The 27737-nt window shown below is 66.6% G+C and overlaps 1 protein-coding gene and 1 long non-coding RNA gene across 6 annotated transcripts; one reads left to right on the top strand and one right to left on the bottom strand.

The window, feature by feature from the left end:
- Window positions 1–27734, bottom strand: PLXNB2 (plexin B2). Of its 5 annotated transcripts, none has more exons than XM_070453562.1 (38): window positions 27645–27734; window positions 16978–17030; window positions 12559–13644; window positions 12054–12236; window positions 11834–11962; window positions 11209–11309; window positions 10980–11106; window positions 10442–10601; window positions 9734–9848; window positions 9555–9663; window positions 9376–9477; window positions 8940–9032; window positions 8471–8552; window positions 8233–8393; window positions 7997–8145; window positions 7723–7831; window positions 7444–7580; window positions 7101–7271; window positions 6612–6741; window positions 6298–6525; window positions 5990–6166; window positions 5714–5853; window positions 5531–5631; window positions 5135–5364; window positions 4764–4945; window positions 4348–4414; window positions 4062–4208; window positions 3385–3541; window positions 3052–3152; window positions 2896–2980; window positions 2620–2774; window positions 2373–2533; window positions 2149–2296; window positions 1620–1684; window positions 1374–1449; window positions 963–1037; window positions 719–857; window positions 1–635 (listed from the first exon to the last, which is right to left on the bottom strand). In XM_070453562.1, exons 3-37 carry the CDS (start codon window positions 13630–13632, stop codon window positions 753–755), a joined length of 5532 nt encoding a protein of 1843 aa, XP_070309663.1. In that variant the 5' UTR covers window positions 13633–13644; window positions 16978–17030; window positions 27645–27734; the 3' UTR covers window positions 1–635; window positions 719–752. The 5 variants fall into 5 exon arrangements, with proteins under 5 accessions (XP_070309663.1, XP_070309665.1, XP_070309664.1 ...); XM_070453564.1 differs by lacking the exon at window positions 27645–27734 and adding an exon at window positions 23398–23489; XM_070453563.1 differs by lacking the exon at window positions 27645–27734 and adding an exon at window positions 20389–20465.
- Window positions 23751–26356, top strand: LOC139030588 (uncharacterized). Its single transcript, XR_011482983.1, has 2 exons — window positions 23751–25540; window positions 25621–26356. It is a non-coding gene; the product is annotated as an uncharacterized lncRNA (long non-coding RNA).
- Window positions 27735–27737: the final 3 nt, after the last annotated feature.

A 27737-nucleotide genomic window follows, 5' to 3' on the forward strand; every position in this document is an offset into this window, starting at 1 on the left:
TGAAAAAGACAACTGTATTCGATTTACAATTCACAAGATTTACAAAAAGGGTTGGGGTGGTCCTAGCAGACCCGCTCCTGGCCCCCCAGACCTGGGCAGAGCCTCCAGGTCGGCCTGTCTGACAGGCCGAGACCAGGACCACCCGTCTGCTGGGTCCCTTCTGGCCGCCTGGGCCTCGACGTCTGACGTCCAGCTTGACCTTTGAGGTGGGGCCTGCAGCACGGAGTCCCCAGAGTGCCGGCACCCCGCAGGGCAGGCCCGCGAGGTCAGCGAGGCATCGTACCGCTTCTCTGCCTCTGTCCAGGCGGGGCAGACGCACACGGTCCGGGCGCTGGGTCCCGGGGGGCCGCAGGCACTCAGGCCCCGCCACGGGAGGCCGAACCCAGGTGTCTGAGGCGGCTGCTGGTGCTCGGGGAGGGGGCCGAGGCCTGACTGCCCCCAGCGGCCCAGCGTGGCACCGGGGCGTAAGGCACGTTTTTCGAATCACTCAGGAGACACACCGGATGCTGGTTCTTCGGGAGGGAGCTGGTGTTGGCGGCCCCCGGCTCTATTGCTCAGGGAAAGATGCTAACGTGGCTACAGACTCTGAGGGGGAATCCCCCGCCACACACACTCGGAAGCCCGGGGCTCCTCCTCTGCGGAAGAGAGAAGGGTGAGTCCTACCTGCCCGGCCCCGCCCCCCAGGGCTGCCCAGAACCTGGCCCCGTGCATCACACACCTGTGTCCCAGACCATGACACTGGAGGTTGGAGGTCAGAGGTCCGTGACCTTGTTCTCAAGCGCAGCCGCGATCTGCTGGAGCCGAAAGGCCAGCTGCATCTTCTGTGCGGCGGGGTCCTCCTCCAGGGCGTTGATGATCTTGGTTGGGGGGTTGAGGGGGAGGGGCAGGTGACGTCAGACCACAGGCCAGGGGAGGGGGCGCCCGATGAGCGCTGCTGTCCCCAGGGAGGCCCAGCCTCCTACCTCGTCGTAGTACTTCTGCGTGTACTGGTAGAGCTGGTGCAAGGCCACGAGGGTGTTCAGGGAGTCTGTGTGCGCCTGAAGGGCCGGGGCAGGGGCTGCATGACCCACGGGGGCCGGAGGCCGTGCCCCAGGGGGTGGGCAGATACGAAGGGCCCCCCTCCAACCCTGTCACAATGCTTAGACACACAGCGTGCCAGGCACAGACAACTTCCCATCCATGAGGGCCCCAGGCAGGCGGGGCTGGCTCAGAGCTTCCCCCAGCTCCCCATGCACCCCAGGGCCCCTCGCCGGTGCCTCTCTAGGTCCTGTGAGCATGTCACCTGCCCCCCCAAGTGGGGCCTTCAGGGCGAGGTAGGAGGCTAACCCTGGGGGGTGGGGCTCTCAGCCTGCGCCCCCCCATACCCCCCTTACCCGGGAAATCTCTGCCAGGTGTGTGTTCATGTCCTGGTCGCTGACCTGCACCATCTGTCTGATCCCCTTGTAGTAGCTGCAGGGGAGAGAGAGTTATACAGGGTGGGGGGTACTGGAAGCGGCGGGCAGTGGTTCCCAGAGGTGGGCCCTCCTCCTGATCACCCGCAACACCCAGGGGACCCACTGGGTGGGCGCTGAGGATGGGCAGGCAGGGCCTGGCCTGGAGGGCGGGTGTGCGGGACTTACTCCTCCACCATCTTCTTGTAGGTGGAGATCTCCTTGGCGTAGAGGAGCTTGTTGCTGGGAGAGTCCTGTGGGGATTGGAGCCAAGTGACACCCAGGCCAAGACACCCAGAGAAAGAAGGGTGTACGGAGGAAGGGGTCCCACAGGATAGCTGCTCTGCCCAGCCACAGACCTAATGGTGCTTTTGTCATTTTGTAATTTACAATAAATCTCACTTTTTCTCATGGAAGGGGAAGGATGACAGGGTCCCTAATTGCCAGAGGGCCGCTCCCCATGGGGCCTCCCATCACGCCAGGGACCGGCACCTGTTTTCCTCCTGACCTCCAGCCCCCACGTGCAAACCCACACCCGAACTGACCCCCTTACCCCGCCGCAGCCCGCTTCCCTGACGGCCCCTGGTCCAGGCCCCACCCTGCCGGGCTGCCCACTTCCCTGATGCCCCCAGTCCAGGCCCCCACCCCACCGCAACCTGATTCCCTGATGCCCCTGGTCCAGGCCCCACCCCGCCGGGCTGCCCGCAGCTGCACGCACGCGGCTCAGCTTGTGCTCTGTGCGTGTGCAGGCGTCCATGAAGGTCTGTGCGATGACTGACAGGGAGGCGTCCACCACCTCGTGGACGTGCACGTCGAAGATGAAGTGGGGGTTCTTGAGGATGTTTACCCAGAAGCGGAGCGGTAAACTGAGGCAGAACAACAGGGTGTGAGAAGGAGCATCCGGGAGCAGGGCGGGCGGGGTGGGTGGGGCCGACTCCCCACCTGTTGGTCTTCCAGATGTGGATGGTGTCCTCATCCTTAATGTCATGCTTTTCCGCCTGCTCGTCCAGGAAGTCGAAGAAGTACTTGACCGCTGGTGGCACCGCATTCCCGGGCGCCAACACGCTCTGGAAGAAGTTGTCCACGAACTGCTGCAGCGTGCCCTGCGGGGCGGGACGGGGCTCAGCACGGCAGGGTGGTACAGGGCAGGAGGGCCGGGCCTGCCGCCCACATGGCCCCCGAGGCCCACCTTGACGGAGAGCAGGCGGGTCAGGTAGATCTCGGTAATGGCCTTGGTGCGCTCCTTCTCCTTCACGCTGCCGCGCTTGCACTTGCCCTCATCCACCTCATCCGCGGGCCTCACCAGGTGCCACACGCGGTTCTCCTCCTCCAGGAGGGCGTGGCCTGTGGGGGGCGGGGCGCTGAAGGACGACCAGAGCCCAGGGCTGGGGTCCCAGCACCAGGTGGACCCTGGTTCAGGACCTCCAGGGGCCAGAAGGGGCCAGACAAGGGGGAAGGGACTCACGCTCCCCAGGCAGGTCCTGCTGACTGTCCTCAGGCTGCTGGGAGACCCCCACCTTGGACAGGATGAGAGTGGCTCCATCCCGGACCTGGGGAACAGGGACATGAGGGCCGGCCCCGCACCCCGCCCTCCTTGGGCTCTGCCTGCTGCCACACTCACGTTGTAGTGCATCAGTGTGTTGACACGCCTCCACCGGCCCTCCCGCTGAGAGGTCAGGTCCAGGTCTGACAGGATCTGGGCTGTGGATCCAGGACGCCACTCTGTGGGATGACACAACCCAGTTCCAGGGACCCATCCCAGCCCCTGCCCCCACCTCCCACTCATCACCTGCCCACCTCCCCACCCCGGCCGACTGGGAGCACACAGCCCAGCTCCAGGGACCCCATCCCAGCCCACCCAGTCTAGCCTCCCTCTTGCCACCCGCCCGCCCCCCCGCCCCAGCCGACCAGGCTTCTCCGGGCACAAAGCCAAGCCTCCAGGGACAGGGCTCACCAAGGACCACACTGTCAGCCTTGGGCCAGCGGGAGCAAGGCTGCGTGCGATACACCTGGTCGATGATCTTCTCCTTGACCTGGGAGATGGTGTCACAGTTGAGGACCTTGACCGGCACCGCATCGACCCCTTCATCCTGGACGATCACGCTCACCATCTGCCGGGGGCACAGAACAGAGGACCAGCTGGGGAGGGGCCCTCGCCCTTGCTCACCCCAAATTGGAAGCAGGCTTGGGCCTCCTGCTGATGGCAACCTCTCTGGTGGAGGAGAAGGGGCGGAGCGTCCTGAGCCCCGACAGTACCCGGGCCTCACCTCTACCTGCGCTGTGGCTCAGGACAGACAGGAGGCTGAGGCTGCTCACATGCAGCTACGACACCAGACACAAGTAATCACAGGAGCACACGTCACGCACCGCCTCCCCATACACACATTTACCACCACACACCCGGTGCGCCGGGCCCCACACATGCCTGCAGCAGCCTGGGAACCCAGGAGGCAGCTGGCCTGGGGTTTTGGCCCTTAGAGCCCCTCTCCAGGGATCCAGGACCCAAGCCCCTCCCTGAGCAGGGGTGGGCCCAGCACAGGGGATGGGTGCTAATGTAAGTCCGTGAAGGAAGCAAGTGGCATCCAGTTTCTGGTTCTGAGGCTGGCCCAGAACCTGGCCCCAGGGGCTCACCAGGGGTGTGTACTCCACATCATCCCCCAGCAGCCCCGTGTCGTTGAGGGTGTACTTGGCTTTCTTCTGCACGGCGTCCACTGGCCCCTTCTCCACCTGATGCTTGATGGCCTTGAAGAGCTTGTACAGCGGCTCCCCTGCACTGTCCTGGAGCAAAGCAAGGTGGCTGAGCCAGGGGTGGGAAGCAGAGCCATCCGGATGGAGCTGGGCCCAGGGAGGTGGACACTGGAGGTTCCAGCACCACCTCGCACCTCCCCCACCCCCGGCAGAGCCGGGTGGTACCCACCTTGAGATACTGGTACAGGCAGATAGACATCCAATTAGACAGCATTCTCTCCACCACTGTCTCAGACCTGGAGGTGCAGAAAAGCTTTATACAAGGGACCCGCTAGTGCCCCGAGGATCAGCTGGCTCTTCCAAGTACCCAGGCCAGGTACGGCAGCCCAGACTCCATCCACGTCCTGGGTCTCCATCTCCTGCAGTGACCAATCTCCCAGGTCCCTCAGGGAGTGCATTTCATCACCCACCCCACGCGACAGTGCTGACCACATGGAGGAGCAGAGACCACCTGCTAGCAACAACGCCTCCCTCTGCCCTACTCACTAGCCCTGGCTACACCTGCTGGCCAACCAGGTGCCTGGACGAGCCTGTGCGCCCCGCTGCACCCCCACTCCAGGCGGGCACCCAGCCTGCCCCACACACCTGCGCAGCATCAGCTTGGGGTTCTTGGCCACCACGTACTGCTCCATGAGCTCCAGGAAGAGCGTCCGCATGATGTCCGTGTAGTACTCCAGCTTCCCGTGCAACGCCACGGTCAGCAGCGACGCAAAGTAGACCTTAGCGCGGGCGGAGAACTCCCGCTGGTTCTCCAGGGTGTGGATAAACTAAAGGGCAGGCCGGTCAGAGCCCCGCCCCATAGGCCACGCCCACACTCAAAGGCCCCACCCCGCCTCTCCCCCACAGGGACCGCCTCCTCCCCGCCCACACTCAAAGGACCCCCCCCACCCCGCCCCCCACAGGGACCGCCTCCTCCCCGCCCACAGTCAAAGGCCCTGCCCCCGGCCCCTGCTCACATTGATCAGGAAGCACTTGCTGTTGAGTAGGTTGGAGAACTGGTAGAGCGCCTGCTCCACCACCGGCCGCCGAGACTCGGGGATGTCTAGCTTGCCCGTGATCATCACGTCCTTGTCGCCGTCCTTGGAGGGCAGGAAGAAGACGCGGTCGGTGTAGGTCTTATAGTCCAACACGGGGATGCCTGCCTCGTGCACGTCGTTGGTCTGGTCTTCCATCTCAATCATCAGGTCTGCAAGGGGGTATGGGTAAGGCACGCGTGGCCGTAGCTGGCCACCCGCCCCCCTCTGCCCTCCCCCACCCGAGACCCCCTCTCCCAGAACCTGGCCCCCGAGCCCTGCCCTCCCAGGACCCGCCCCTGAGCTCCCCCTCTCCCAGGACCCGCCCCAGAGCCCTACCCGTGAACTCTTTTTTGCAGCGGTCGCGCACACTCTCCTCCAGGCCCTCCAGCTGGGACTTGATCTTCTCGTACTCGCGCTCCGCTTGCTGGCTCTTCCTCCTGGGGGCACAGGGAAGCTCCTGGGACCCGGCCTAGGTGGTGCCGGCTGGTGGGTGTGGCCGAGGGGCGGAGGCCGGCTCACCAGTAGCAGTAGACAGACACGGCGATGACAGCCACCATGGGCCCGATGACCAGCGGCAGGATGAGGCTGAGAGGCACGTCGCTCGCACGCGTGTCATACTCCACTCGGCCCAGCACCCACTCCCGCGAGCCGAACTTCACCTGCGTGGGGACAGACTCAGCAAGGACTAGGGGGGCCGCAAAGACACCCCTGCGCGCCCTTCAGCCGCGCACCCCCACCGCGCCGCCCCACACGCACGATCCCGCGCGCCCCCCGGCCGAGCCGCCCCACACGCACGATGAATTCCGGCAGGTTGTGGGCCGTGTCTCGCTTCTGCCTCCGCTTGGGAGGTGGCTGCACCTCCGGGGGCTCGCAGTACAGATCCGTCTCCGTCAGCGTCTTCATGATGCAGCGCTCAGCACCCACGAAAGCTTCGGCCTCATGAATGGTCATGGCCTTGTTCAGATTGGTGCCCTGAGGTGGGCGGCGGCGTCACAGTGACCAGGAGGGCATCAGGGAGGCCCCGACCAGCTCAGGCCAGGCCTTGGGCTGCTCCCTGCCCGCACCGCTCAGAACCTGCCCCCCGGGGCTGCGCTGGTCCTCACCCGCGCGTGAATGAGCTTGTTGACCTGCTTCTTGACACCCCCGGTGAAGTTCTCGAAGGTGGGGTCAGCAACGTACTCAAAGGCACCAGCCTCCGTCCTGAGCAGGGCTTGGTGTCCATCCATCCGGATGAGTGCGGTGAGGTTGTAGGCCTCGGGCTCATCGGGGACAGCCGGGGACAGGAACACGACCTTGGAGTCATTGTAGAACACGTACTCCGTGCCCACGACCTAAGGGCCGAGGCAGGACCTTTAGGCCGCCTGGCACAGGTGGCATCTGGCCCTGGCTTGTACCAGCAGCGGGCACCAGGACTGACCGTCAGGGGCTGCAGTGGTCCGGTCTCCCGCCGCCGTCTCCAGGACTGCAAGGGCTCGGCTATGACCACCATGGCGAACCTCTGGATCAGGCTGAAGCCCTGTCCTGTGACGTTGATGCTCCGGCCACCACTGGAGGACGGGGAGGAGACAGTGCCAGAGTGGGCACACCGGGCAAGGCAAGTGCCCTGCAAGGCTATGTCCCTGGCCCCACCCACCATGACCTGGGATATACTTCAGCAAGGCAGAAGGTGTGCCCAGAGCACACGACTGAGCACTGCCACCCTGCACTGTGGGAGGGCAGGGAGGCTGTCCACATGGGTGTCTAGGGTGAAGGGACCTGGGGGACAGTGGGGAGTTCTGGAGGCCTCCTCCCGTCACCCTGACCTGCATCTGCCAATCCTCACGAAGCTGGTGGGCACAGAGCGCCTGGGAAACAGCTGGAAGGGGTGGGTGTGGGGGCACCTGCCACCGAGGGCCCCTTCTCACACCTGACAAAGCTCCGCAGTGGCTCAAAGGCCCGCAGTACTGGATTCTCACGGTAGGTGAAGGTGATGCCAGGGCTGGGCACTTCGGAGCCCCCGTAGTAAATCTTCAGGGCCAGCTCTCCCGGAACCGACTGGGGGCCAGTGACACATTGAAGCTGTGCCCCAAACTGTGTCCTGGAGGTGTGAGAGCCTGTCAGCGTCAGCCCTGCCCGGGGAACACCCCAGGCCCAGGCCAGTGGGTCCACTGCCCCCTCCAGGACGGACACAGGGTCATGGCCAGAGGGCCCTCACCCTGTCCCCAGGACCAGGGGAGACCAGTATTTGGCGACCTGTGGGTGACACCCACACGTTACAAGGGACGTCATTGAGGGTCACCCTCACGTCTTCCTCAGAGCCCGTGTCCAGGTGGGTGCCGTTGATGGTCAGCGTGGTGCCGCCCGCCTGCGGCCCCTGCCTGGGCTCCACACTGCGGGGCTGGGGCTGCTGGAAGAGGGGCAGCGCATCTGGCTCAGGGCTGGGCGGGGACGCAGCCCCTCCACCCAGTTCGGGCCTGCCCTGTGCCACAAGCACTGTCAGGAGGTGCCCAGACCTCACCCACACCTGTGCCGACCTGCCAGCTGCCTACCTGGTAGGTGAAGAGGACGCCAGGAGGCGAACGGCCGAGCTTCCCATTGACGTCCACCTCCACGCCGCCCGTGAAGGGCACCTCTGCAGCCTCCATGGTGCACACAATCCTGCGTGGGTGGCAGGTGGGTGGGCACACGCTGTGGGTGTGCAAGGCCTGGGCACCCACGCACACCTGGACCGTGTCTTCCCTCTCCACGCCCCCCAGTCCCCAGGCCCCCCAGGACAGGGCTCAGTCCAGCCCTGGGAGTCCAGGTCATGGGCTGCCCACTCACCGGGTGGACACAGAGTACCGTTCTGGCTCAAAGGCACAGTTCTGGCCAGCCACGGTGACCCTCTTCACATCGTCCGCTCTGACCCCCAGGTTTGACCCAAGGATGGTGACGCGGATGCCTCCGCCCAATGGGCCGGTCTCAGGCTGGATCTGAAATTGGCAGAGCCAGGCTGACGTGGGGGTCCCGGGCAGGCGGGACCAGAGCTCTCCTGCAGGTGAGGGGGGCAGGGGGCTCACCCTGGTGACGACGGGCGGCGGGCACTCGGAGGTGGCATTGCCGCACAGCGCCTCGTACACACAGCGGCTCTGCCCGCTGCACCACACGCAGCGGTAGGCGGGCTCAGCGGCCAGGCACAGGCTGCAGTCGCTGCGGCCGAAGGAGCAGTTGTAGAGAGTCACTGCAGAGAGAGAAGCCGGCTGTCGGCAAGGCCGTCCTGCTCCCCGCGCCCGCCCGCCCGCGCGCCCACCCGCCCACCTTGGAGCCGGCTGTCAACATTCTTGCCGGAGGACTTGACGTACAGGTGCAGGGGCAGCGTCTCGTCGGCGTCGTGCATCAGCTAGGGGCACACGGGAACACACTGCACCCCCTGCTCCCACGAGGTCCCCGACGGCCATGACCACGTGTCCCCGCACGGCGGAGGGTGATTCCCATTCCAGGGAGCCGGGGGGGGGCACGGGGACACCCCGAGGCTGTGCCTGCCTGCCGCCTGCTTCCTCAGCAGGGTGGTGTGGTGGGCCTGGACCCCCGACCCCTCAAGGTTGGTGGTGCTCAGTCGCACAATCGTGTCTGACTCTGCGACCCCATGGTCTGCAGCAGGCCAGACCTCCCTGTCCTCCGCCATCTCCCAGAGCCCGCTCAGACCCGTGTCTACTGAGCTGAGCTGCCTCCGCGGGGCTGGCCCTCGGGGTCCACCAACCCGGCCCACCCACCCCGGGAGGCATACCTTTGGGGTCCGAAAAGAGAAGGTTCCTGGCTCCTGGGTGCTGACTGACGCCTCAAACTTGAGCAGGTCACTGCCCACAAGCAGTGGAGAGCCCTGCCAGACAGGCCAGTCAGGACACCCCAGCCAGGCCACCCCACCCCACCCCAGGCCCCAGAGCCCACCGTCCCACACAGCTCCCGGGCCGCCAGGCTGCCCCCGACCAAGGGACACTCAGCCACACCACGGTGTGGGCCCACAGCCTGCTCCCTCCTGAGCAGCACTCGCTGCCCGCCTCCTAAACCCTAAATCTGCACAGCCTGTCCAAATGCCCTCCCATCCTCCCAGGCCCTTCCCTCACATGCTGGGCCCTGAGCACAGAAGCCCAGGGCTCCAGGGTCTGCAGGGGGCGGGCCCAGAGTAAGCCCTGCCCCCAAGCCCTGGCCCTCAGGACCCCCACCTGCACTGTGTCCAGGTTCTTGCCCTGGAAGGTCACGTCCGTCTCGTGGTTCACGGGGATGACCAGCGGGCTGGGGTTCAGGAACTGGGGGCAGTCGTCCTCCTGGGCAGGGGGAGCAGTCAGGGTCTGCCCCACCACGGCTGAGCAGCCGGGCCCCCCCACGGCCCCAGGCCCCTCACCATGTGGGCGCCGACGACGCCGTCCTCAGGGCTGGGTGAGGCCTGCTGACACGCGTGCTCGCGCAGCGCCCACTGGCAGGTCCAGCGATTGCTGGTGCAGGAGATGCACCTGGAAGAGGGGGCGGTGAGGGCCGTGGGGTCGCAAGCAGGGGCCGGGGGCAGGCGGGGGAGCCACTCACGGCAGGTTCTCCTTCAGACTCATGGCTTCCTGGCAGTCGTAGAAGGGGTACCGGTGGGAGGTCAGGAAAACATTGCCTCGTTTGAAGAGGAGCTTGACGGTCACGGCCACGTGATCTGCGGAGGGACAGCGTCGGGTGGGGCTGCAGGCGAAGCCGGCCCGTAGGGGTCGGGGAGCTGGAACTGGGCCTCCCTCGGCCCCAAGCCCGCCTTGCGTCAGAGTCTCCCACAGGAGGCCGCATGCAGAGACCCTGACTGGAGCCGGCCCCGAGGGCTCAGTTGGGCCTCTATCAGATCCCGGCTCGGGTATCGCTCTGCCCCCCACCACGCCCTGAACTGCCGGCCGTCTTTCTGTCCCTGCAGGCATTGAGGGCCGTGGTTCCCTTGTGTCTAGGGCAGAGCACTTGCCAGATCCCGGCCACGTCACTGCACAGGCCCTGCCTTCACCCATGAGCCGGCTTCCACCGCCCCATGTGCTCACGGGACAGGCTCGGCGCCAGGCCTGGCCTCCAGGGACAGCCTCACTGATCTAAGCTGGCTGGGGCAGGAAGGGCGAGGTGGGTGCCCAGCACACATTCCCTGCATGCCACCTGGCCAGGGTGTGGCCCTGGGGTCTCAGTGGGCACCCCGGGGCTGGTCGGGGGTGGGCAGCCTGGGGTCTCAGTGGGCACCCCAGGCCTGGGCTTGGTGAGCGGCAGCAGGTGCCTCACCCTGGCCGGGCGGTGTGCGGGGAAGACTGCTCCTGCTTGGCGAGTTGCAGACCACGGTGCCCTCCTGCAGGCGTGCGGGGTGAGGCGGCGATCCTCCAAAGAGGCACAGCAGCGTGTCATCGTCGCTCAGGGCCGGGAGGGGGCTGACAGTCAGCTGCACCTGGGGAAGGGCCGCGCCGCTCACGCCAGGACGCTTCCGCCCCGACCTGGCGTGTGGCCCACCTCCTGGCCCAGCCCCACCCGGAACACCTGTCCCCTGCTTTGCTCTCTGGCCGCCCTCCTGAATGTGGATCCCTGCCCCCTGGAAAGCCCTCTAGAACCCAACTCCGTTTCCCCTGCGTGGGACCCCTTGGGTCACTCCTGGGTCTGCCCTGGATTCTCAGGGGCACCCCAGATCACAGGGGACCCCACGAAGGATGGAGGCCCTGTGCCCAGGCCCGCACCCACAGCCAGGAGCACAGCCCTGCATGGGCCTCTGGTCGTCTCCACAGCCTGGGTCAAGAGCAGCCTTGCCTCCACCCCTGCCCGCCCCACTCACCTCCCCCTGGGTCTGGCGGCTCATGTTCTGCGGGTGGGCCCCAGTGACGGCCACGCAGGACTCGTTGCGGCTCCACAGCCAGTGGCCGCTCTCGTCAGCCCGGGGGCACTCCGCCTTCCTGGTGCAGCTGCAAGGGCGGGGGGCAGCCTTAGCCTGGCACCCGTCAGCCCCTGGGCTGGGGCAGGGCTGGACCCCCAGATTCGGGGCGGGGCTGGCCCCCGGCACTCACCGGCCCTCAACGACACACCAGCCACAGTAGGGGTCCTGTGAGCCGTGGCAGTGACTGCAGCTGGAGAAGCTTGCACACTCCTGCACGAGAAGCCGGAACACCTGGGGGCACCCGGGCAGCGAGCACGACTCCAGACACCAGCCAGAGAGGAGCCCCCAGACAATGATGCCTGGGAGCACCGGCTCAACCCCGCCTTTCCCCACTAAGCCTCAGGAGCCTCAACACCGACGCAAGGCTGAGCAGGGACGGCTCCAGGCAGCCCAGATGCTAGAGCTCGCCCAGGATCAGCTGGCACCGGGTTCCAGGGAGCCAGGGGAGCCTTAGTTACAGCACCTCCCCAGTGCCTGTTGCATCAGCCCCCAAGAGGCTGCGGGACTTGGCCCATCTGAGCTCATAGGAGCGGCCCCTCAGCCCGGCTTGCCCTTGGGAAGGCCCACTTTGAGCACTGACCCTCTGGTCAGATGGGCCAGAGAGACACAGAACGGACAGAAACAGTTTCAAAGGTGGGAAAGGTGCTCAGAGACATCGTCAGGGCCCGAGAAGAGGGCTGGCCCCTCTCATACCAATCGGCCCCTCTCCAGGCCCTGGACCCCCGAGGGCCCTCCTCCAGGCCCCACAGGCCCACCTTGTCCTGGGTCATGGCGTATAGGCTGGCCCGGTCTGCGGCCAGCACCAGGTCTCTCTTGATTCTCTTGTTGATCTCCACGAGGACGGCACCGTACTCCGTGGAGCTGCCGTCTGGGGCGAAGTACACCTAGGGCATGAGCACAGGTGCAGGTGAGGGTGGGGGATCTTGTGCGCTGAGGACCCCTCCAGGAGCCGCCTGCCCCAGCCCTGGACCTCACCTTGAGGACCCGGCCATCCGAGGTGCCCAGAAAGGCGATGGTGTGGCCGTTCTCGGTGGTCACGGTCACGGCCGTCAGGTTCAGGCCTCCACGGTGCAGCACGGCCTTAGCCGAGAGGCCGTTGCGGCTGCCCAGCGGGTAGGGCAAGTGCTCCGAGCCACACAGGAAACTCTCGCTGGCACCCTGCGGACCGTGGTGTCAACGCCTGCCCGAGGCCTCTCCCCCACGATGGCCCCCAGCACTCAGGGCCCCACACATGCCCCAGAACCAGCTCGGGCACACAAGGCCCCCGTGTGCTCACCACCCCAAGCCCCCGTCCCTGGTGCACCCAACACCTGGGAGAAGCGGCACCCACGTGAGTGTTCACGCTGACCTGCCCGTGGAGACACCACACACACACACATGGCCCTCCCACCGGGTGGCATGTGGACACATGTCAAACAGGGCCACGCACAGACCCACCCGTGTGTGGCCAAGCCCATGTGAGAATGTTGAGGCCACATACCGACACATGGCCACCACACTGGATGTCGCCGTGGAAGGGCTTGTAGAAGATGTCACGGGCCACCTCGCGCGCACCTGTGTAGCAGGCGTCGCGGTTGGCCTCCATCTTGCGGTGGACCTCGTCCAGCGGGAACAGGCAGAGGCCGGTCCGGGGCCCCCCGCTGCCCCGGCCATCCCTGCTGAAGACGGCGTAGAGCACCCTATTGGAGCCCGGCCGGTCCACCGAGGCCGCCAGGCAGGTGCCGAAGGGGGGGGCCTGGGCGTCGCCGGGGTCCCGGCAGCTCAGGTCCACCTCCAGGTAGGAGTAGTAGAAGGGGTCCTGCTTGCACATGCGTGCCAGCAGGGTGCGGTTCCGGGCTGGGTGCTTGTCCTGCTGGTTGAAGACGAAGAAGACGTAGGGGCCGTCCTCGAAGGCGGCCACGAACTGCTGTGTGTTGGAGGACATGTAGCCGGCCTTGTAGGTGGCATGGTCTGTGTAGGCCTCAAAAGCCTCCCGGCCCTCGGTCCGGTCCAGCAGGCGGGTGCTCACGATGACCCCGTTGTCGTGCGGCCCATTGCCCTTGCCCACAAACAGCAGGCACTCGTTGCCGGGGCCCGCAGCGCTGACCAGCCCCACGGTGGCCACGCTCTCGTCATTGCTGGCCACAAAGGACTTCTCGCCACTGCCATCCTCGTAGAAGAGGCGCGTGGAAATGTTGCCCAGGGCGCGTAGGGCGCAGATGCCCTTGAAGAGGCTGCCGCACTCCACCAGGCGGCTCCGGGGAGGATCCAGCAGCAGCAGCTGGTTGACGTTGTCGGTCAGCACGGCCTCGTGGCACTGGCTCACCTCGATTGGAGGCGTGCACTTCTTGTTGTCCAGGGCCGGGCCCGTGGCCGCCCGCTGCTCCAGCTGCAGGTCGGCACTCAGCTGGTAGAGCATGTTCACTGCCCCCACGTACACCATGCCTGATGCCTCGTCCACCACCAGGTGGTTCAGTTCCGTCTCGCTGCGGAAGAAGTCTAGCTTGCGGGGCCGCAGGCTCACACTCGTGCCCGCCAGGCCCAGGAGGGTCAGGGCCCAGAGCTGCAGCGCCATTGCCCCCGTACCCTGCAAGAAGAGAGGAGGGTCAGGGCTACCCTGGCCTGGAGGACCCACCCACCCTGTTCCTGACGCTGCCCAGCCCGAAGTCCACTCCCTTACCCACCTTCCTGCCCCTCTGGCCAGACACACCCACTCTCAACTCCAAGGAGATCGTCTCTCAACCCTCCTCAAGATGACCACCCAGTGACCTAACCTCTGACGGCCAGGCTACGAGCACTACAGCTCCAGGCCTGGGTGTGGCCGGCCGCCCCCAGAGGACTGTGCCCTGGCCTTTGCCCCCAGGTTCCCAGAGAACCTTCAGGCCCACCTCAAGGCAACAGAGCACCTCCTCCAAGAAGTCTCCCGGGCACTCACATCCCATGACCCCACAGCGCAGGTGATCTGAGAGGCACCACCCCCAGATGGCACTCCCCAGAGCACAGACCCAAGCCAACAGGACCTGAACATGCAAACAGAGGGCCACACACCTGTTCTGCGCCTGATTCTCACCACACAGTGTGATCCGACCAGAAACAGCAGAGCCACTGGGACTGCAGCCCGGCCTGCCTCCCTGACCCCCCCACCCCCCCAGGGCCCACAGCAGTCTAGTCACCCAGCCTGTGCCCTGCTGGGGAGACCCTCAGGTCTCTGAGAGGGGGACCCCAGAGTCAAGAGGGTGGTGCTGCGTCTGGGCTATAGCAGGCCACGTCAGTGAGCAGTATCTACTTGAGCACATGCCCCTGTGTGTGTATGCAGGCCTGTTCACATGTCCATGTGCATGAGGGCCGAGCTCAGGGTTGCCAACATGCAGGTCTGTCCCGGTTTGGAGTGGTCCAGCACCTCCCCACCTTAGGGACCCTGATTACAATCTTGAGAGTCTCTGCCCCCACCCCCTCAGGCTGCCCTTTCCCAATCTGTGTCCCGTCCCTCATCCCTGGACCCCTGACATCTGCCCCGAGGATTTCTGTGCCTGGCAAGACGTGTAGGGCAGCCCTGTCCATGCCCACAGGGTCAAAGGGAGACTGGCCCCGATGGCAGAGGTAACGAGGGGCCCTGGCCTCCCAGACTGCCCACAGCAGCCGCTGCGGCCACCTTCAACACCACTTCCCTGGACATACTCATTCACTCGAGAAATGACTACTTTTGTCCTCTCCTGCGACAGCCCTCCCTGCCTGCCCTGCCCCTGCCTCCTCCGGGAGAAAGAAAGCTAGCTGCTCCGTGACCAGGGGAGACGTTTCTCTGGGGCACCGGCTTTGGGCAAAGCTGTGTTGACTGGAAAAGTTTGGCTTCCTCTCATGGACCCTGTGACTATTACACAGAAACAAGCCGACTTCCTTCTCTCCCTGGGTCACTAGGAACCCCCCCCCCCCAAAACGGCCAGGCTGTGGTTGGTCTCTATCCCTTTGTTCCCGTCTCCACCACGTCCCTCGACCCCCTGGAGAAGGCTTAGCAGAGAAGAACCAGGTGACAAAGCCTCCTCATCCCAGAGTCAGGGGGAGGGGGCCCCTCGGCGAGACAGCGGCCCCACGGAGGAGGCCCTGCTCTGAAGCGCTCCCCCCCACCCCCGGGCTCCTGACGAGCTGCTGGGAGAGGAGCCACCCACAGGCCGACGGGACGACGTCGCGGGGGAGACAGCAGGGACCCGGGAAGGGGGCGGAGGTGGCCCAAGAGGAGGCGGAGGGCGGGGCAGCCAGGGTGACCGGGCCGCGCGGAGACCAATCAGGCTGGGGAGGAGCGGGAAGATTCCGCAGGCCCGCCCGGAGCACAGGCCCGACCAGCGCACAGTCGGGTCTGGCTCGGCGGGCCGGCGAGCCCGCGCGGGGGAACAGGACGCCCCGGAGGCCCCCAGACGTGGGGCTGGGCCACCCGCCAGTCCAGGGACGCAAGGGGCCGGGGGCTCGGGCGCCCGCTGGTGCTGCCCCCAGGCCCGGGGGCGGGCGACCCGGGTGGAGGCCCCGCCCCGCCGCCCCTCCCCAGCCGCCCCGCCCCGCTGGCTGGCCGGTCGCGGCCCAAAGTCCGCTCGGCGGCGCCGCGCGGGCTGGGGGCGCCCGGGGATTCTGCTGGTCCGCCCCCCCGCCTGGCCCCGCTCACCCGCGTCCCCGCGTCGCCGCCGCCGCGACCCCGGCCCCGCTTGGCTTTGGCTCCGGCTGCGGCTGCGGCTCCGGCCACGGCCGGCCGCGGCGGGCGGGGAATGAATGGAATGTTCCCCGAGCCCAGGGAGGGAGCGAGCGGGCGGGCGGGGGCGGGCCGGCCGGCGGGGGCGGAGCTGCGGCCGAAGCCGAAGCCGGAGCCGCCCCTGGGAGCAGGGCCCCCCGGATCCGTGTCCAGGTCCCTCTGCCCATCGGCAAGCGCGCGGAGGACTTGAACCCAGAACAGACCGATCGGGCACAACGCCCACTCCCCCATACGCCCTCTCGCCCCCGCCCCCACCTCGGTCCCAGGAGATGGGAGGGTCACAGAGCCTAAACCGAATGCTCTGGTCGCCTTCTGGTTAGTGCCCACTTGACAGCCCCTGGGGGCAGAGGCCCTGGGGCTGCTACACCAGAAGTGCTGGATGAAGGCGCTGTGTGCCCTCACCCAGTGGACCAGATCCTGCTGCTGACTCCCAGGGGCCCAGACACTGGGCTGTTTCCTCCCACCACTGCCCCCCGCCCCCCCCCGGGAGGCCAGGCCAGACCTGGGCTCCCTGCCAGCCCCAGGAGCCCTCTGGGCGGCTGGCAGAGTGAGCCCCTCTCGAGAGCCCAGGTTGTACGGTGTCACAGGAGGGGCTGGGACTCCAGGCGGCAGCTCCCTCCACTTCCTGGACAAACAAAAGCCTCAGGTGACCTGCCTGGCCAGGCCCAGGAGCAAAGGGTGACCCACCTGACCAGAAGCCACGCTCGGGCCGCCGCACCGGAGGCGCCAGGAGCAGCCGGCAAAGCTCCCTGCGGCTGGTGTTCCCGGAACGGGCGCTTCCTGTTTTGAAGGCGGCCCGGGACCCCCGCTTGCTCACCAGGGCAGTGGGGATTTCCTCAGGGGCACCAGACGCCTCTTCCTGGCCGAAGTCCGGAGGTGCACTTCCAAGAAGTCCACAGCTCCAGCCTGCTGCCGGCCCGGAAGGCGTCTGGACGTGTGCCCCCTGCTCCAGGCCCGATTCCCAGAAGGCCGCGCTGCAGTCAGTGCCCAGCAGCCCTCCAGGCTCCCTGCACAGCCCACCCTCCCACGCGATCATGCCAGTAGCTCCCACAACAGGGCACCTGGTTTTGGGCAGACGTGTGCCCGCTGGGCCTGGCCAGACAAGACCCGTGGGGACACCTCACTTTGTCACTGCGTGGCTGTGGCCCCCACTACCTTCCCCAGCTTGCGCTAGCCCCCACTCACCTAGGCTTCAATGGTCTGGCTCAGTCTCTGCTCCAGGCCAGCATTGAGGTTCTCTAGGAAGCAAAGGAGAGACGATGGTCTCATGACAAGCCTGGCCCCTGCCTCCACGTCTGGGGTGCAAGGAGCAGCCCATGGGGCCCCAGCTGGTCTCTGCTGTCCTGGAGGAAACTCTCAGCCTCCTGCCTCCTCCACCCCATCTTCAGCCCTGCCCAGACACAGGCCTCCCAACCCCCAGCCCAGCACCCCCGTGCACGTAGGTCCACTTGGTGTGTATGCCTGCATGCCCCTCCAGCTTCCGCTGAAAAAGGCAGAGAAAGGAATTCCCTGGCTGTCTAGTGGTTAGGGCTCTGCACTTTTATCGATGAGGGGCTGGGTTCAGTTGGGAGAACTAGGATCCTGCAAGGTATATACATTATTTTGATTAAAACTAAAACTGTTTTCTGAAAAACATGCACACACAACTCTGCAATTCTCCTTACTAGATATGTGACTTTGCGCAAGTTACTTAAGTTCTCTGAATCTCATTTCCCCATCTGTGAAGAGAAGACAGCCATAGTGACTAACCCTAGCCGTTTGTAACAACTAAAGGATTTGGGCCTGAAAAGCCTGTCACATTGTAGCACTCAGCAAGCTGCGACTGTATCCTCTCCTTCTGGATAAACACGCCTGTGTATCGGCAGGGAGGACCTGGTCAAGGATACTTCTCAGCAGGGAAGTATGCAACCGGAGGACCCTGAGAACCCACAGTGCTGGTGAAGATGGGTGGTCCGTGTGGACCCCGACGGAGCCCAGACCTGTTGAGGACAGCTGTGGTGCAGAATTCCAGGCATCTCCACCCATGGGGGTTGATACAGACACCCAAGAGTTTAATTGAGAAGTTCTAGAAGATTACATCCAAACTGAAAGTCATGGTGAAGCCTTGAGGCAGGGAGGAGGGGGCTGAGACAATAAAGCAGCTTCATTTGCCACTTTTAGAAAACATTTTTACAGGATTATATTGAGTATGCACATGCTAGTGGTCTACTGAATCCCACCCCACCATGCCAAAGACCACTGGCTCCCTGTCTGGCTTGCCAGCAGCATGCCCCCGGGCACCTCATTCCTGAGCCAGACAGCCCCCAAACGTGGGGACCAACACTGTGAAGAGGGCCCAGGGCTGGAAGGACCCCCTGCAGGTCTGAGGGAGACCAGCAGGGGCAAGGCCTGCGGGTGGGGGGCGCCACACCTGTCACTTGGGGCAGGAAACCCCTCTGGCGTCCTCAGCCCCCAGCTAAGCAGGGAAGGGATAACCAGACAGAGGAGCTCAGGGTCCAGGTGTGCAGTGAAGGTGCCCAGGCAGCCTTTGTGAAAGGGACAAAGGCCACTCGGCAGGCAAGCTCAGTGCCAAAGCAAAGGGTGTCCGGACTGTGGAGCCTTATGAGAGGGCTGGGCGGGGCTGGGCCTCGAGGCCGAGGCTTCACACGGGGTCCACAGCCCCGGGGTGGAGCCTGCAGGCCTGCCCCTGACGGGACGTCAGACTGGCCTCTGTGTGCCTGGGGCCTGCCCCCTCTGCCTGGCACGGACGAGTCCCCAGCCCCAGCCCTCCACTTGCCCAAGTCCCAGGGTGGGCGGTTGGGGGGGCGTGATTGTGTGCTGGAGGCGAGGCCAAGGGACGCTGACCTCTTCCAAGGGACCCCCTCTTCCTAAGCCCACATACCCAGCCGCCACCTCAGCCCTCGAGGGACCTGCACCAAGGGGCCCACTGCGGCAGGCCCCCTTGGACTCTCCCGGAGGCAGTCCTCGGATTTCTCCTCCCGACATCAAGAGCCCCCAGCCCACACTTCCTTCAGAAAGAACCCTGGACACCTCCCTTCGGCTTGGCCCCCAGCTACCCCATCATGTCCACCCTGCCTCCAACTGGCAGCCCCCGCTCACTCCTGCCATCTCAGATGAAGGCCCCTCTGCTGAATGCCCACAGGTCTGAGGCCCTGGGTGACCCCCGCCACAGTCACACACACCCAATGCTGCTGCCCAGTCCCTTTTGACCTGGGTTATATGGGCCATGGACAACATCACACTGCCCCTCAGTTTCCCTGTGAGGTACGTGGGGTGATGACAGAACCAACCCGAGTGTGAGGCCTGGAGGTGTAAGTGAATCTGTGCCTGGAGGAGGGGCTGAGGGTGACATCATGATGCCACCGTGTCTCTGCTTTTGCCGCCCCCCTGGAAAACGCCTACCCACCCCCCAGAAGCCGGAGACGCCCAGCCTGACCCGGCCCTGCAGGACCGTCGCTCACCCGCCACGGCCCACAGTCTTCACTGACAGGCCGGTGAGCAAGGTCTAAACACAGGGTCTGGCCCAGTGGGCGCCTCCAGGTCTCAGCCCTGTGACCCAGGACGGGGGTGACACTCGGCAGAGGAGGCTGAACATCCGCGTGCCCCCAGAGCTGGTGCCGAGCCCCCTGCACCCAGGGGCTCCCTGAGGCTCCCCCTTCGGTTCCTTTCTTCTAAGCAGCAGCCTCATGCCCTGCTCCCCCACCAGGAAAATGCAAACAGCAGGTGCTCACTGGGCAGGGCAGGGATCCCACCCCAGGCTAGGGCCCCCTGCAGCCCTGGTCCCCAGGAGGAGGGCCCTGGGGCGCAGGCTGGCCCTCCTGGTCACTATCATCACGCAAAACTGATGCAGGGACGTCTCAGCACTGAGGTCAGAACAACGCAGAACAGCCAGGTCTGCCGGGGGGGGGGCCCTTGGCAGCCTGTGGGCTCGGGCAGGGGACCCAGGTTCGGCCGACTGGGAGAAGGGGCCGTTCAGACAGAGATTCAGGCCCAGGTGGGGACACTCCGAGATGGTGGGGGGGGGGCACTTGGGACCCCCAGGACCGAGGGGGGCGGAGCTCGGGGCAGTGAGTCATTCCCCGGATCCTAGGAGGGCCGGGAGGTAGCAGGGCAGCGGTCCGGCCTGGGGCGCCGCCCCTCCCCCGCCGGGCAGCTGGCGGCGGGGAACCCGCCCGCGCCGCGCTCTCGCGACGAAAATGCAAATCTGCAATTAGCCCGGAGCGCGAAACAAATCAGAGGAAACAAAACCAGCGCTACGCCGGCAAATCTGAGCCTCCGCTGTTTTCAAAACAAGAGCGGGGAGTGGGCGCGCGCTGGGCGGGGTAGTGTCGCGGCACCCGGGCCAGGGCGAGAGGAGCCCCGGCCGGCCCGCCGCGCGCCCCGGGGTCGGGTCAGAGTTCAGTCGGGGAAGCGGGGCGCGGCCCCGAAGGGGAGGAGCGGCCCGGTCTTGCAACCCCGGGCGGCCCGGAGCCGGCGCGGCGCCCGCGGACCACCCCTCCCGAGGCCCCGCCCGCGCCCCGCGCCCCCGGGGCCGCACCTGGGCCTCTTGACAGGGCTCCCCGAGGCCCCGGGGCACGCGGTCGCAGGGAGCCTGACCTCCAGTCGCGATGACGGCGGCGGCGGCGGCCACGTGGTCCCAGGGACCCGTACCCAAGGAGCCTGGCGGGAGTCAGGCTGTCCTCCGTCGGCCAGGGAGCGATGCGCTGCCCCGCGGGCCCCAGGCCCAGGCCCCCGCGCTCCGCTGTCGGCCAGTTACCCACCGCGGCCGCAGTGCCGCCTGCGTGACTCCCCACCCTACCCCAGCCAGACTCACCGGGCAAAGGCCGAGCGATCGGCAGACACCTCCGAGCGGGGGCGGGCCGGGGCGGGCCGGGGCCTGGCTGACGTCTCCAGGAGCCTTGCGTCAGCGCCGGGAGAGCCTCCCGAGGGGCCCTCCCAGGTGTAGGTGTCACCCCCTCCACCCGCCCAGCTCCCGGCCGCTCCTCTCCTCCCAGCGGGGGCTGAGGGAGACTGAGCAGCCGCCCCTGCAGCTGGGGCTCTGGGGCCCAGCAGGAAAGTCACCCTGCCCGGAAGCCAGAGGTCAGAGGCCCAAGACCCAAGGCCAAGGTGAGGAGGCGCAGAGAAGCCCCGGGGCTCTCACTGCTGCCTGCCTGAGGGGTCTCCCGGCCCGCTCCCCCCGATCCTGTAGGCCTCCCCCAAGCTGAGGCCCGAGCGTCCCACTGCAGCCGCCTCCGAGCACCCCTCCGCCTTTGTCTGAGGTCACCCTCACCGGGGTCTTGCGTCCTGCCCTGAACCTCAGGCACCACTGCGGCTCCCTGGGCAAAGCCCTAGGGTGGGTGCTGCCCTGGGCTGATCCCATGCTGTTGGCCCCAGTCACGGCCTCACCCTGCGGCCGCCTGACCCTGACCCCATGGAGAGAAGGCTTAGGGGAACACCATTTCAATGAATTGTTGTCATTCAAGAATACAAGCTGGGCCCTTCCTGGGGCCCACAGACTCCTGGGCCTCCCAGGCCCTCAGGGCAGAAGGTGTGTTAGTGTGGCCTGGCACCCATGCGCTCCAGCAAGCTGCACTGCCCTCCTCCTGGCGGCCCTCCTGAGTGCCAGCCCCCTGTGTTCCACCTGGACTTGGTTGGGCCCTCCTTCCCCCTCAGGCTTGCCCACATCCCTCCTCTGCAGAGCTGCGCCCCCCAGAACCCCTTGCAGCTTAATGCCTGTCAGTTTCCCTGTGCTCACGGCGACCCCCAGATGGGCCCGCTGACCTGCCCCATCTGCTCAGCCCGAAGCCCCTAAGCGCTTGCTGTGTGCCGGGGCCAGGGGGGAGGCCCTGGCCCACAGAGGCCTCAGACCACACCTGGTACACGGATGCACGGCGTTGGCACTCAGGCAAGTGTGGATACCCCCAGAGACCCCCGCCAGTGGGCAGCAGGTCAGGGCCGGGCTGAGAGGGACAGGAAGTGGAGGAGCGGTGTGGGCTGGGCTGGCTGGCAGAGGGAGGGCGCTGCAGGGCCTCGAAGCACAGAGGGGTCAGGGAGGGCCCAGCCACCCTGACTCCCGAGGGGCTCCTATGTGAGGCACTGCACCCCTGCCCCCCCGACAAGCAGGGAGGCTGGAGCCGTGCGGAGGGCGCGGGGCCCGGCATGGCAGGCACAGCCACTGGCACTGATGTCTGATGCCCACCCCCTTTCCAGGCTGGCCCCCGCAGCTGGTGGGGTGCTGCTGGCCGGGCTGCCTGAGGCTCACGGCAGCTACAGCTGGCCCAGGCCCAGGCCCGGCCCAGGGCCCCTTCTCAGGCCCTGTGCAGGGGCGGGAGCAAGGCTTGGGGGCGGACGGGTGAGGGCCCAGTGAGCAAGGAGCAGGCGAGGGCTGTAATCTGCCTGTCAGTCTGTCAGCGCCTCGGCGGCCACCCCAACCCCACCTCCTGCATCACGGCCGAACCCCACAATTAGCCTGGGGCACCGCGCCAGGCCGGCGTGCCAGCCACCCCCCACACACCCGAGAGCGCTCTCGTGCAAACACACATCTGGGATGCCGAAGGGGGTCCCTGCCTCGGGGGTCCTGCCCCTCCGCCCAGGGTGTTTGCGGGACGAAGAGCCCCAGCTCAGCATTGGCCCAGGGCACCCAGAAGGGCAGAGAGGCCTGGCGGAACCAGGCGGGCCTGGAGCTGGCCGGGACCCTACGTGGGAAGGGGGGGCTGGGCCCTCTGCGCTGGCTGCAGGGGCCGCGGGGTCGGGGCCTCGTGGGGCTGGAGAGTCTGGAGTCTAGGCTGCGAGTCTAGGCTGCGGGGGGGCAGTGGACCAGCCCAGGGTCAGGTTCCGGCAGGGCAGAGGCACCGGGAGTTTCCAGCGAGGAAACGCCCCAGCTCAGGCTGAGGCTGGGTGCTGAGAGGGACTCCGCAGGTGCCAGGGAGCAGTGGGGAAGCCAGGACTCGGGGGGGGGAGGCACCCGGCCTCCCTGTGACAGCACACCCTGGAAGTGGCCCCCAGCCTCTGGGGCGAAGCCCCGCACCCACCCGGCTCAGGGCTGGCTCAGTTCGGCCTGGAGCTGCCACCCACGGGGCCGGGGCCAAGGGTCCCTGCGGGAAGCATTGCCAGGTCTCCCCCTCTGGCTCCTCCTTGGCCACCCGTCCCTCATCCTGACCTCCCTCCCTGGGTCCTGAGATGGCCACAGTGGCCCCCAGATTCGGCCTGACGCCAGGACAGGGGAGGTCCAGCCCTTCACATCCCCTGGCCAGCCTGGGGAAAGACTCGAAGGCTGAGGGGGAGCTGGGGGCCACACGGGGCCCCTCACTGCAACCACCTGCCCTCGCCCCTGCCACCTCGCCCAGGGAGGCTTGACTGCTTCTCCCACCGCGGGGTGCATGCAGGGCAGCGGCCACCTTCCCGGGGTGGGCATTGGTTTCCCGCAGCAGTGTCCTGGGCCCGGCCCTTCTCCAAAGCAGGCCCGGCTCTAAAATAGCCCGGGGAGAGGGTGGGGGCAGGACCCCACACTCAGGCCGGAGCCCACAGCGCTTAGTGGTCCGGGAACTCACCCCCGGGACCCTGCCAGCCCTTCCCAGCCCCACCCATCTCGCCACTCCTCCTCCAGGACGGACCCTCGGGTCCCACCTGTCAGGGCTGCTCCGGGGCCCCTCTGGCACCCAAGGACCCAGGCTGCATGTCCGGCTGCGACCGCCGACTCCTGGAGACCCCTCAGCCTTCAGCGGCCAGCTTGGGACTAGGCAGGGGGCCTGGAGGAAGCCGAAGGGGCCCCACAGCCAAGCCCCCATCAGCCCAGCGCCCGTGCCCTGCGAGGCAGCAGGCTGGCCCAGCGGCCCCAGACGAGGGCAGAAGGCCAGTGGCCAGAGCTGTCCCTGCCTTGGGGGCAGAGGCCCCTGCCCTTGCGCTGTGTTGACACAGGTGGCCTTCTGCAGAGCTGACATCAAACTTCTTTCCTCTTTCTTCCTCTTCCTGAGCAGAGGCTTGAGCTGGCCCCGAGTCAAGCAGAGGTCTGAGCTCAGCGCGGTGCCCCTCCTCCCGGGCCCCCAAGGGAACCGCCGGCCACCTGCACCGAGCAGCCGCGTCTCCACACCCGGAAGAGTCAAGTCTGGGGCGGGGCTGATGCCAGCACCGGGGTCAGAAGCTGGGTGACACCCAAAGACCTCACTCGCTCCCCTGTGCCCAGGCCCGGCCTGCAGGCGAGATGATTTTAGAGGATGGGCCCGGTTTTAGAGGTCTCGTGATCTCAGGGGCTGAGGACGTGGGCACCAGGCTGAGCCTTCTCCCAGGTGCCCCACCCCATCCCAGGAGCGCACCTCCTCTGCCCAGCCCACGGGGTGGACAGTTGCCAGTGGTGGGGAGCCGGTCTCTGAGTGAGGCAGCCCGGAGCTGCAGAGGGGCACCAGAGAGGCCCAGAGGGCAGAAAACAGGACCCCAGTGCCAGGGGAGGGGGGCAGCCCTGGGCTCCTCTCCGGGACCAGAGGGGCAGACCTGAGGGTGTGCCCACGGTCACTCTGGGCTCCACCTGAGGGTCTGGGTCCAGCTACTGTCATGGGCGTGTGAATACCACAGACGCGAACCGAGTTAGGGTGCACTGGCTTCGGCGCTGCAGGCAGAACAGCAGGCCCTGCCCTGCCCTTCAGACGAGCAGCTGTGCCCTGGTCTGGCTGGGGGGCCCAGGAGAGGGCAGGGCTCCTGCCTGGTAAGCTGGGGGACCGAGGTCCTCAAAGCCTCAGGGACAGAGAGAAGCAGAAACCCACAAGAGGATATGAAATCAGGGAAGGGAAAAACCACGAAGGGGCAACAGGCGGCAGGGGGAGAAGAGGGAAACGGAGTGCCTCTCCCAGCCCCGCACACCCCGGTGCCCCCCACCAATTACGGGCCACCAGCAGCCCAGTCCATCCTGTAATTTGAAACCAAAGACGTTTAAAGCCCCACCCACCTCACCCCAAACACAAATAGCCATTAGCCTCAGGGGGAGGGACTCATCCAGCTGCCACAAGAACTAGAGACTGGCCCCTCTGAAACTGTGCCCACCTCAGCGAGCCAGCTCGAGGCTGGAAGACCAGCCCACTTTGGCTTTCAACAGGTCTGATTGCTCCTCTCCTCCCCTGACTGCTTCCCACACCATTGTCTGGAATAGGCTCTGGACACAAGAGGGTCTCAGCAGAGAGGAAAAGCCTATCCCCCCACCCAAGAAGCCAAGGCAGGAGGCTGTGCCTGTTGCGGCAGCAAAAAGGCCCAAGACCTGATGTGAGTGAGGACTTCCTGCTTGCAGGACAGCTCCAGGACGGAGGACCTGGCATCGCAGCGCGGATCTGCCCGGACCAGACCAGGGGCCACGTGGGGAGGCGCCAAAGCCACAGCAGCTCCCACACCCAGCATCCCCAGGCACCACCAGCTTGGCCCCGGCGATGAGTCCACAGCAGGGAAGAGAGCATGATGCTCCCGGAACGGACGGCCGGTAACCAAGCTGTCCCGGGGGCGGAAGGGCGTATGCCATACGGAACCTCCCCAGGCTGCAGCCCCCCGCCAGCCTTCCAATCCAATCTCTTCTGCTTCACTCGCCTGGGCTGTGGCCAGGCCCCTGGGCGGAAGCCCTCCAGCCCAGCTGCTCGCTTTGCCTCCCAGTATGGACCCTCCAGGGGCTGCTGGGGGTGCGGCTGCAGGCAAGCCTGCAGGGACCCTGCAGGCCACGTGACGGGCAGCAGCCCAGACAGCTCCTGGCAGGCCCCTCCCCTGGGGCACTCCTCCCCTGGGAACGGACTGACAGGTGGGGACATGGGGGCGGGGGCCGGGCGGTTGGAGGGGCTTCAGGCAAGGGTGCCCACTCACTGCTTGTTGGTGGGCCAGTCAGGAGGCGGGATAATGGTCAGAGATCCGGCCCCGGGGAACCCCAGCGCTCCACCAGCTCCAGGCAACCCAGGTCACGGCCCTGCCTGCCCCGCCACCCGGGACACACTGCACCAGCGCCAGGTGTGAGTAACAAGCCCAAGGTGTGTCCCTGAACGCGGTGCGGGAGGCAGCCTCACGGGGCCTGGGGCCGCAGTGCTGAGCCCTCCAGAGGTGGGGGTTCTCCCGGCGGGGTCGCTGCCCCGGGGCCCTGAGACCAGAGGCCCGGGACCTCTCCTGGCCCATGGCCTCCCCCAGAGGACCCGGGCACACCCCAGGCTGGCTCGGTGGGCCTGCTGGGGCGTCCTCCAGGCCGGGGTGACGCAGCCCCTCCCACCCCGCCCCCGACCGGCCGAGCAGCCGCGGAAGGTGCTGGAGCTGCCCAGACTTGCCTGTCCCCTCCCTCCTGGGGCTCTCAGCCCACGGCCCCGGAAGTGGATCTCTCTCCCACGGCTCAGCCTCCCCCCTTGGGGTGGCTGGACAAGGCTGGATAATCCAAAATAATTCCTTCTTGGCAGGCAGCCGGCGGGGGGTGGGGGACTTGAATTCCAAACCCTTGTTTTTCTCTGCAACTTCCCTCCTCTCTTGGGGAGAGGAGCCCCGGGCCAGACCTCAAGCCTCCCCCCACCGTCCGATGAAAGTGGGCCACCAATAGGTGTGTTGGGAAGAGGTGACAAGCTCAGATCTGCTGAAACCACCTGCTTGTTTTCAATCTTCTCCGGGAATTCCTAAAAGCTGACACGCCACAAAACATCCTCAGCAGCTCGGCAAGGCCGACGCTGACCGTGCCCTCCTAGGGACCCTCGCCTCAGAGCAGAGGACCGGCAGCCCCTGCCCCAGCCGTTCAACTCTGGGGCTCCCTGCCCTATGCCAGGGTAACGTCCAGGTATGGGGTCGGGCTGGGCCCCCACCTCTGGGGGCCTTGTTCTCCCGTCTCCCAGGGCCCAGCCTGGACATGTGGGAGGACACAGGGGGTGAGGTTAAGCGTGAAAGGGGCTCCCCAGGGCAGGCTCAGGCCCAGAGGGCCCTCCAAGCTTCAGAACGTTCCACTGGCTTTGGGGTCGAGCTTCACCCTCAGTCCTGACCCCCCCGCCAGAGCCCCAGAGCCCATCGAGACCCCTTCCTTTCTCCAAGTTGGCTGGGAAGAAGAGCCCAGTGACGTGGCAGGAAACTCTGAAGCCCTTGAGCTCAAGGACCCTCCTCAAATCTTACAGGCAACCTGAGCACAGAATGGTGGGAAAGGCCCATCTAGGAGGGCTTCCCGCAGGCGGAGGCACATAGAGTGGCAGGGTCCCGGCAGTGAGTACAGAGACTTTAAGACAACAAGCACCGCGAACTGCGGGAGCCGGGGCACAGTGAAGTGGCTAGGGCGCCAGGCCGCCCTCCTCCCAACCCGGAACCTGCACCCGCCTTCCACCCAGGCAGGTGCAGACAGGGGGGCCCAGGTGGCCCTGTCTCATGCCCTCCTCACCAGGCCCGGGGGTGTGGGAGCCGCTAAGGTCTGACCGCGGGCCCAGCCCCTGGGGAGAGCTCCGGCTCTGCCACTCCGGAACGAGGCTGGGTGGGCGCGGGCCTGGAACTCTTGCACAGCCAGGGCCGACCTCCGCCCTGTGCACGGTTCTCGGTGATCGGAGGGCTGGGGTGGGGGGGGGGGGGGCCGGCAGGAGCACGCAGTGTCGGGAACCACAGCAGCTCCGGAGGGGCGCGGGCGCCGGGAGAGGGCGCGGCGCCCGGCTTGCGACCCTCGGCCCGGCCGCCCCCGGCGCCGCGGGCCTCGCCCACCGCCTGAAAGAGCGCGAGGCGGGAGGGGCCCTGCCCCGGCTGCCCGGACGGACGGACAGCGGCCGAGGCCCCGGTCGCCCTCCACGGGGCGGCTGCCTCCCGGATCCCCGCGTTCCGAGCGCCTCAGGCCAGGGCCAAGCGGCGCTGACGACGAAGCCCGCCCCGGCCCGGCAGTCCGCGGGCCTGAGGCCCCGTCCCCGTACCTGCTCGTTTGCCGCGGAGGCTCGATGGCGCCCGGGCCGCGATCGGCGCAGCGCTGCGGCCCGCGCGGCTGCCATGGAGACGGGCCTTTGTGT

This window comes from Odocoileus virginianus, chromosome 23 (genome assembly GCF_023699985.2).
Source record: "Odocoileus virginianus isolate 20LAN1187 ecotype Illinois chromosome 23, Ovbor_1.2, whole genome shotgun sequence".
NCBI lineage: Eukaryota > Metazoa > Chordata > Mammalia > Artiodactyla > Cervidae > Odocoileus > Odocoileus virginianus.